This window comes from Corvus moneduloides, chromosome 9, assembly GCF_009650955.1.
Source record: "Corvus moneduloides isolate bCorMon1 chromosome 9, bCorMon1.pri, whole genome shotgun sequence".
NCBI lineage: Eukaryota > Metazoa > Chordata > Aves > Passeriformes > Corvidae > Corvus > Corvus moneduloides.
Genome location: NC_045484.1, coordinates 15,573,029 through 15,583,396, shown reverse-complemented (window position 1 = coordinate 15,583,396; position 10,368 = coordinate 15,573,029). Strand labels below are relative to the sequence as shown.

General features: G+C 37.5%; 1 protein-coding gene across 2 annotated transcripts; it reads left to right on the top strand.

Annotated features, from left to right (window-relative positions):
• The first annotated feature begins 1,356 nt into the window (after nt 1-1,356).
• LOC116447900 (retinol dehydrogenase 8-like) lies at nt 1,357-8,664 on the top strand. 2 transcript variants are annotated; one of them, XM_032117650.1, is made up of 6 exons: nt 1,357-1,555; nt 2,706-2,867; nt 4,103-4,282; nt 5,340-5,433; nt 7,137-7,338; nt 8,233-8,664. In XM_032117650.1, exons 1-6 carry the CDS (start codon nt 1,459-1,461, stop codon nt 8,464-8,466), a joined length of 969 nt encoding a protein of 322 aa, XP_031973541.1. In that variant the 5' UTR covers nt 1,357-1,458; the 3' UTR covers nt 8,467-8,664. The 2 variants fall into 2 exon arrangements, with proteins under 2 accessions (XP_031973541.1, XP_031973542.1); XM_032117651.1 differs by having other exon boundaries at nt 1,377-1,555; nt 7,155-7,338.
• The last annotated feature ends 1,704 nt before the right edge of the window (nt 8,665-10,368 follow it).

Here is a 10,368-nt window from a genome sequence, read left to right as displayed (position 1 = left end):
CTAGCACTGTATAAATCCTCATTTGCTCCTCCTACATGCACTAAATATAAATGTGCATGAGCAGCAAAAGCAATTTGCCTAATCTCTGAATCAGCTAAATAGCATTTGCACTAAAATTTTGTCTGTATACTAACTTATGTGGTTAAACTGTGGGTCAAACCTGATATATAAGTAGAATCATAATTATATATAATCTTTAGATGTTTTGCTGTTTTGTTGCTTGCCTGAGAAGTTAATGATTCCACTTATACTGTTGAAGCCAATTTATTTCTTTTGGAAAGGATGGACTTTTTTTAGAACATAATTTCAGTTAAATATTTCTGTATTGTCCTACTTTTCTTGAGTTACTAACCAATTTACATGTATGCAAATCCTGGAACACTATGTTCATTCTTCTGAAGTGCGTTGCATTAACATGGGGTTGTTGAGTCTTGGAAAACATTCTACTGTGTATAATGGCATTGCAGTTAGCTGAATGCCATTCATAAGGCTAATTGCTTATTAAGGTCTTTTTTTTTCCTGTCACTCAGGACAGAAACAAAGGACTGATTTTCTTCCTGAATGTCATATGCTTACCTAGTAACTGTATGTTAAACACGAATTGCACTTAAGTGCCAGCCCAAATGCCCCTCTGTTTAATCCACAGTTTATATGCAAAATATTTTTCCAAAACTTAGACATCAGACTAGTTCTTATTTTTTTAAATTTCTGACTTGTCAATTGCAGAACCAAAGTGTTGAAAGATATTTCAGTCTTGGCAAGAATGTAGTGAAGCTGATCTGTTCAACATTTCCTGTCAGTTCTTTGGTGCAGCATGCTTGCTCACTTTCTCTGTTCTTGGTTGGGAACACTGCCAAAAGGAAATGTGAGGAATCTGTCCAACAACTTGTCTCTTTCAGAATCCACATCCCATTTTTCAATTTGGGTTTTTTTTTTCTGTAATGCCTGTTAGGACTCTTACAATAGTAAGGCATCAGGGAAGAAATCCATTCCTCAATCTGTTGCAAACCAGGAGGGTGCTGTAGGTGTAGGAATTCTGAACAGCTTTAGCAGAGGGATCCCACTCTGGGTGCAGGTTACTTTCCACAGATGTGAGTGGAAGGCTTAGCACTACAGACAAATTGTAATTGTGGCAAGGCTTTTCCTGCCAGTACTGTGCAAGCTGGTTATTCTATTAAAAAAATCCATGTAGTTTACAAATGCCTCAATTTATAGTTTAATCAGATTTTGTATTAAATATAGTCAGTTTTGATAATGCAGATTATAAGCACATGTAGGAGCATCTGCTTCGATTTTGTTTAGTTGGAGATTATCCCTTAATCATGTAAGGTCCAGGTGTGCATTTTCAGATTTGTTGACTCAGGGAAGCTGGAGATAGCATTAAAGGCCAGTCACATTATGCTGTAGTTACACTTACGTTGTTGCTCCTCTGAAGAATTGAACCCCTCAGTGAAAAGAATGGCAAGAAGAAATGTCCTCATTACAGGTTGCTCCTCAGGAATTGGACTGGCATTAGCAGTAAAAATGGCAAAAGATGAACAGAAAAGATTTAAAGGTAACAATCTATCTGTTAATTATCTTTATCAAAACGTACTATTCAAGATGGTGCTGGTGTTTTCTCTGTGATTTAATAGGTGGTTGTATTCAGTTTGGTGACTTGTTTCTGGTTCATTTTCCTCTTTGACTGTCAAGAGAATACAGTGAAAATATACTGTTTTCTGTAAGCAGTTGATATTTCTCTACCTGTATTGAAATGGAACAACTACTGGAACTGAATAGTTTACACACAGACACAACGAAAAAAGACAGTAGTATAAAATGAATAGCTGAAAATATCTGCAGGATTATGCTGCTTTGGGTATACATTCACAGCTGTGGTTAGCTTTGTTTCTGGCTGCTAAAATCTGCACATATACACGCCCATGCCCATTTGATGACCAAAACAATGAGTTTAAGTAAACAGTTTCTAAATTTGCAATTTTTTTCCTTAAAGCACACTTCATTATTGCAAGCCTGTGTAGGCATAAGAGGGTGAATGAAGGGGCTGGGATTTGTCTTATTGCTGCAAAGCATGATATTTGCTGTGATTGAGAATGCAAGGTGAAGGCAGCAATCTGTGGCAATTCAGTCTCTCATACTTAAAGTATTTTACTGCTAACTGACTGGATGCAGATCTAGAGCTTTGTGAGTAATTAGGCTACAATAATAACTAAGAAAACTAATTTCTGTTTTGAGAAGTAGCTTACAAAAATAGACAGTCTTTCAACCTCAGGAAGTATGTCTTCCATTTTTAAATAAAATTATGGTTGTTCTGCTAAATTTGTTGATGGTGATTTAAAAAAAAAAAAAAAGGGATATCTGGAATCCAAAATTAGGTTTTGGGTACTTAAAAACAATTTACTGGCATAATTTGATATCTGTTTTAAAATATATTGGTGATAGTATTCTCTTTTTACACTGCATGTTCTTCATTATGCATGGCTGTTTAATTCTTCTTTTGAATTTCTTGAAGTTTTCAGAACCAGACTGGGAAATTAGTGACAATATATGTTGAAAATAGAATTTTTTAACTTTCAGTTTTTGTCTGGTTTCTATCACTGATATTTAAGACCTGGTTGTGAAACCATGTTCTTTAATACTTCTTAGTAAGACTGCCACAGTAAAGATTTTTCTTTCTGGTAAGTGTTGCTTCTGGTGTGTTGCAGTGTACGCCACAATGCGGAATCTGGCCAAGAAAGAGCCACTGGAGGAAGCTGCAGGCCACAGGCTGGGCAAAACCCTCGAAATTAAACAACTGGATGTCTGTGATGAACAGTCTATTAGAACTTGTGTGAATAGTATCCCTGACAGAAGGATTGATGTCCTAGGCAAGTACAGGATGTGTGTGCTATGAACAGATACCAGATTTCTATAAACCATCTCAAATACCCTGGAGAAGTTTCATTCGTGTATTTTTTAAATTATCAAAGTAACAATAATTACATAGTATATTCGGTTCAAGGTTCTTAAGACTTCATGCAGACATGAGTGGATTAAATCTCACCCTGCTTCTATGAAGTAGGGAAGCTTGTTTTCCCTGTTTACAAAGGAGAAACTTGATCACAGGTAGGTGTCTTGGATAAAATGATATATTTTTTTTAGTAAATGTGAGAAATTTTGCCTAAACTGGCACCTTCATGAGCAAGACTTTCTATTGATGGAGCATAGCCCTTTTTACAATGAAGGTAACAGCTGTCTGCACTAAGAAAGCAACAGCATTTGGGAATTAGCAAGTAAAAGAATAAATGCAAAGAAAATAAGGATATTTCCATTTTGTATTGAGAATTGAAATTGTACTTTACAAATTATTCAGCAAAAAGTGTTTTCATACTGTTTTGCTAAAAATAAATGTTAGTATCTTAGTAAGAATGCTTACACCATCAGCTATTAAATCTTACCGAATAGAAAATTATGGACCTGCCTTTTTTCTGATTAATTATTAAAGCAGTGCTTAACAACTGTTTCTACAAAATTTATTATACTCTAGTTTGACCTATTACTTCTGGAGAAGAATGCCAGTCCTATCATCATTCCCCACTTATAAATATCCAGGAGGCAAATAAAAATCAATGGAAGTGTGTGTTTTAGTTTGTTTATTTTGTTGGGGGATTACTTCCTCTTGAAGATATGAATGTTAATAAACCAAAAACCAGACCAAAATATGGCTTGTTCTATCACTTTTTGAATATTTCTGTTCATTATGGGTATTGACTGTATCTTCCAGTTCTTAATACTGAATTATAAACAAATACAGGTATTTCTTGACTCATTTTAATGTAATCCCTTTATATTTTTTTAAAAAAGGTCTAATCAGAAATAAATTAGTTAAAATGCAAAATACTAGATAATTTGATTAAAAGCATAATTTAAAATAAAGACATATGGAAATGTCAAGTGTATTTGGAAAGCTTTAGTGACTAACATATTTTTATCCTTTCTTTCAGGATTATTTAGGATCATTTAACCCTTAGTCCTCACATTACTTTCAAATGCTTTCCAGTAAAGATTACTAGTTTATGTTTATGTAGGTTTTTTGCTTGTTGTTGTCTCCCATTTTGTGCAGTGAGCAATGCTGGAATGGGGCTCATTGGACCTATTGAATGTCAGACCATAGAGGAAATGAAAACTGTGATGGATACCAACTTCTTCGGCCTGGTTCGACTCCTGAAGGAGATTTTGCCTGACATGAAGAGGAGAAAGAGTGGGCATATAGTTATAATAAGCAGTGTTATGGGAATACAAGGTAAAGTTGGTTTTTCTGTTTGCTTGAACTAATAGTTCAGTATTCAAAATGTAAAGCTTTCCTCTTTTAATTAAAAAAAAAGAAAGTAGGAGCTGGCATATCTGACTCTTGTGCTTTGTAATGCTGAAGTTCCAACTATAAAAAGCACCTGATGGGTTTTATGCATTCAGGTAGTTTGTTACTATACAGCTACTCTCACAGCATTTTAACAACAAAACCTGCATTTTTTTAGAGTTTTAACTTAAACTCTATAATTTGAAAAAAAATTATTGTTGTATTTTTATTATCTGGAAAACAGGGCTTAGCATTACTTTTCTCTTTCCTCTTGGAAAAAATTATGGGAACAGACAAACATGCTTACTACACTCTGCACAATAATAATAGAATAAAATCCAATCCCAGACAACTGTACCACCTTTTTGTAAAGTTTCTCATCTCATAACACTCGAGAGTCAGATTTTAGTGACAGATAATGATATTCCTACTCTCATGTCCCATCCTGTCTAGCTGTATTGTTTTTCAATTATTACAGCTGTGACATTGATCTTACCTGGATTATTCTGGTGAGCAAGGGTCCTCCATCAATCTCCAAGAATTGCTATTTTAATACAACACTTAGCCTCCACCTAAATGGATTGATGTAGTGCTTTTTATAAATCACTCAGATGCAAGCTGGATCTCTTGCACAGTTGTATCTCCTGCATTATACTCAGCCTTTGTGTTCATCTACAGCCAATTAAAGTCTTGCTGATAAATAATGCAGATGGTATTATATGTACAGACACTTTCATATCTTAGACTACAAAATAGTATCATCCAAGGAGACCACAGCATCAGCTAGGGGGAGGAAAAGCATTAGTCAAGCATCTTTTATAGACTAAGCAGTTTTGAGAACATAGGCAAAAATTAGTTTTTGGATTCAGTATACACAAGGATTTTTCTAATGTTTACCCAGCAAGACTGTAGAAATTTTGGGAAAACACATGAGTTTTAAAAATTAAACTATTAATATGTTGGATACAATCACATTCTCAGGATGTTTTATTTGTACCATCAGGCATCTTATTTAATGATGTTTATGCTGCATCTAAGTTTGCTGTGGAAGGATTCTGCGAAAGTTTAGCTATACAAGCACTCAAGTTCAAACTGCAGTAAGTATTGATCCACTGGTGTAAATGGCATTGATCCACCGGTGCAAATGGTATTGATCCACTGGTGTCAGTTGTATTTTAGATAGTTTAAAATATATTCAGAGGCAGGAAAAAATTTTTAAAGCTTGCTGCTAAACAGACTGAGAAGCCCTTGAAAACTGTACATCACAAAAGGCATAGAAATCCTCACACTCTTCACATTATATGAGCAAATAAAAAGATCTAGATGTTAAAATAAACATTCTCTTGAACAGTTAAAGGCTATTTAGCTTTGAATAAAATACAGTTCATGTAACACTTCTGAAAACAGATTCTTACATACAATATAACAGGAATAAAATTACAAGATTGACCTGTGATCTTTTCCTTAGAAAGGATAGTGGTCTTCTTAGGCAATTCACAGATAAAAAAGTTCCAGGGCCCATCACAGAGACTGAGCAAGTGCAAATCCATCAGAGTGTTACACAAGGTGAGATACCTGGAATGAAGGGAGGTGGGAGGAAAGTGAGAAGTGTGGTGTACTATTCCTAACATTTTAGACAGTACTTAAGTGACTGGTCCTGTTCTTCATCTGTGGGACTTCAGGTTTGATTTGTCACATGTGTGTTCACACTCATGTAATTCTGCTACTGTTCTTTGTGCAAAGTCCAACAACTGGTAAATGTCCATTGCATCTCTGTGTGCCTAAGCATTTAGGCCTTGTGGAAAAAAGGACAGCTGCTGTTGTGGAATTTCAGAGACAAAACTGATTCTGCATATTGCTCTGCAAAGTTTGGAGGGATTTAAAATAAATATAATGATACACAGGATATACCACAATTCATAATGAGATTTCAAGAGTATAAGACACAGCAAAAAGGAGGTTAAAATGAGGAAGCATAATAGGAAAAATTCAAGGTCTAATGGGAAGGGTGATGCAAGAGAAAAGGCTTTAATTCCAGCAGTAACTGGAATTCTGCTGTGAAGATCAATAGCTTGATTTAATTCTAAAGAAGAGCCTTTAGAACATTCCTTGAAGAACTCAAGTCTAATAAGAGGCCCAGTCCCAAAAAGTGTTTTGATAAACACCGTGGCTGGGAATTATTACTGCCTGAGAAAAGAACCAGGAAAAACCTGACTCTTTCAGTGATTTGCTATAATATGCTACTGAACAAAATAAATTTTTTCAGATTTGGCAGCAGCCAGAATCTGTCCACCCACAGTAAAAGTCTCTATATTGTATTTTATTAATATACAGTGGTGGGATCTTAAATTATGTAACACTAACATCTTGACAAAGAAAATCCATGTTTGGGCAGTTCCCCCATCTCTTTCAGCTACTTCTAGTATTATCATGAGGAACAAAGAAACCTATGCAGGATTTTGTCCAGAAAGTAATGAATTTTGTTACCATCCATTACTTAATTTTCTTAGTATCTGGAAAGTTCTTGTGAATAAATCACCCTTAGATTCCAGAGCCACGAGACAGCAGGTAACAACTGCACTCATGTTGTGAATTAAATTACAGCACTTCTCTGAAAATTAAACTATGCAAATTTCTACTACTATATGTGGATGGGTAGGAGGAGCAGGAGAGCAATAAAGGCAATGGATTACCTTTACAGAAGGTACTGTTATATACTGTTTGCTAGTGCAACTCTTCAGTATTGCTTTTGGAGAAGGATTAGGTGTATTTTCCATGGAGGATAGTCAACAACCAGTAGACCTTTTTTTCTGAACAGGTTAAGTTTGATTGAACCAGGCCCAGTGGTTACAGAGTTTGAAAGAAAAGTGTTTGAAGATGGAATGAAAATGGATCTTTCAGCTGCAGATGAAGAAACAGCTGAGATGTTTACTAATATTTACCTTAAAAATTACAAACAAATTTTCCAGAGCCTGGGACAAAGTGCTGAAGATGTTGCAGAGGTAACTCATAAAAAATTCTTCTTCCTTTTAAAATTTTTTTCTTTGTAATTTATGAATGCAGTGGTTGGTTGGTGGTTTTTCTGGTAGAAGTATTAGATTTAATTAAATGTACTAAACACAAATTAAAAAGTGTTTTTAAAAATTCAAGAGAATCTTTAAGCAAAAGCCTATAAAATATTAAAAGAATGTTCATTTTGAAGTATTGAATACAACTACGAATTGTAATTTAAATACCACTGAGATATTAGATCCCCTTTACATCCTCTGGTGTAGTCTGAATATTCTGCATTGTTACCATACACCCACACAGGGTTCCCACCACTGGTAAAAGCTCTGTCCTCTCCATCTCACTCATAATCTCTCCACTAAGGGAAGTTCACTCAGCCACCTCAGTCCACCAAGGCACAATAAAAGCAACATGGATGTTTCTGGTGCTTGGGGCTTCCTGCAGGAAGAGAAGTTTAGGCAAGCTGTGGGAGGGGACGAGGCATTTGCTGGTAAGGAATAACTTCAGTGTCAACTGAAGATTCCCAGATCTTGCTGCAAAATGCACTGTCCTGATCCTTTCCCAGTGAACTGAAGAAGAGAGGATCTACCTACTGTGGACATATAAGCCACAATGATTTGGAAGACTACTCAGGATACTTAGGTGTCAAATGCTATCACCATGGTATAGAGAAACAGAAATAGACCTAAGAATAAATAATAAATACTTCTTATGGCCTTTAAATATTTTAAGAAGAATTTCTAATGAAGTTCTATTTAAACTGTATACAGGGGTTTATGTAATTCTAGCACTTTATTCTACTTTTCCACAGTTTAACTGAAAATTGGGTTTTTACTTTACTATCTTGGTAAAAGTTCTTTAAAAATTCTATTTCTCCTTTTCTACAGCATACAGTAAAGATAATTCTTGCAGAAAACCCACCTTTTCGCCATCAGACCAACACCTTGTATACTCCAATGACAACTCTGAAGTATGCAGATCCAAATGGGGATCTACCCATTGACATATTCTACAAAATGGTTTTTCAGCATGACAAAATCTTCAGTGCAAGTCTCAACTTCATCAAATTGCTACGGTGGAGAAGCAGGAAGAGCTTTGACCTGGGAAAACCTTCACAATAAGTATAAGGTTATATAATGCAAATTGGAATTACTTCTTATAGCTACTGATGACACAGTATGTTGTTATTCAAATGCCTTTGCTCTGTAAGTATGAAAAAGCAAGCAAGATGTTTGAGCTTAGCTGAGATATTAATTTCAATATGTATCTCTTGAATGTTACAGTTTGCAGAACCTTGCAATTAAAATCCTCTAACTGTAGTTTTATTCTGTTTAGTGTTTGCTTTTTCCAGAGATGTTTTCTTAGGAACATGAACACTGACTGATATTTGTGTATTCAGTATTAACCTGACCCCCTTCACGTACCAGAATATAATATATAGTATGCAAACTATTTAGATTCTTAATATCGTAAAAATATGTTTTTACTTATTAGGATAGAATCAGTATAGTAATCCCTCAATCACACTGGCATTCTGATTTCCAGAAGTCTGATCTATTTATCAGCAACATAAGAGAAACTCTCATCAATCTTAAAATGTAACAAGTAGAATATTTATTTTTCATATATATTTATTACAATATTCTGAATGCTTCCTTTATATGCAATGGTTACTAGGATATTGCACATAGGGAACAATAAAATGTTTTTTAAAGCATCTTAAAATAAAATATCTTCTTACTGTCTGGGTACTACTTTTTGAAAACAAACTATTGTCAGTAACAAGTAATGTCAATCCATTAAATGCCTTCAGTTCCCAGAGTGTCTGACAGAGCCCTCTTGTTCCAAGCTATCCTAATAAGCATGTGTCAAATTCTATCACGTAGAACAGGTCTTTCCCCTTGCTTTTTCTCAGCCCAGTCCTACAAGTCAGCTGAGGCCGAGCAGGGTGCTTGGGCTGAAGTGCTGTTCCTGCCTGGCATTCCTGTTCCCTGACCTCCGGCCTCGCCGCGGTGCTGCCCGGGCTGAGGCGAAGGCCGAGTGTCCCTCGGGCCTCCAGGCTGCAGTTTCTCAGCACATTCCAGCAGCTGTCCTTGTCTCACCCACAGAGCCCAGCTGGAGCTCACTCGGGATGCAGGAACTGTTTTTCTCTCTCCTTCAATACTGTCTCAGTAAGCCAAAAATCTAATTCCGTGCTGGGACTTGCAGCGGCCCTGCCCTGCCCTGCCCTGCCTCTCCCTAAAGGAGCTCCAAGATCGCGCGGGTATCAAACACTGCAGCTTTAAGGCAGGGCTTGCTCTGCACTTATGACCCGTTTGGTGGGGCCCAAGGTGCAGGGGTTGTGCAGGGGCCTCCCTGGGACAGCAGGCAGGGGACCGAGGGGACAACAGCTTCTGCAGCAGCCCCTGTGCGCAGCTGGAGACCCCAAGTATGTTCCTAACGCAGACCTCCTGCAAAACACCGAGTGCCCGCAGCCCAGCATCAACGTATGGCTGGCAGAGGTGGGAACAGCAGCTAGGAGAAAGCAGGAATTAAATGACAGGAGAGTGCTGCTGGGGCTGAAGGGAGCCTGGCAAATCGCCCCTCTGCAGCCCGAGATGTCATCGCCACCTGGTGAGGGTCAGCACAGGGTACGGCTTGGACAGAGACATCCACAGAAGGGCTGGGCCTGTCAAGCCCCTCAGAGTCCCTCAGCTGCGGTTGTCTCGGGCTTGCAGCTTGGGCTGGGCTGCATTCCTGGGCAGTTTTCCTTTGCAGCACACAGCAAGGCACGACCAGGACCGTGGGTTTTAATGGGCCTTCCACAAACACCATTGTTGTGGGGCTAATTCTGTCTCATACAACCCTCACACTACTGGTTACGGAGTGAATGAAACCAGAAAATACAGTGTAAGAGATGGATGCCGAGGAAAACCAGCCACGGCTGCAAGTCGTGAATAAACTGCGGATGAAGCGCCAAGCCCATCCTGCTTTGGGAACGAACTTGCCGGGGCTGCCAGATGCCCTGCTACAGTGGGAACCCA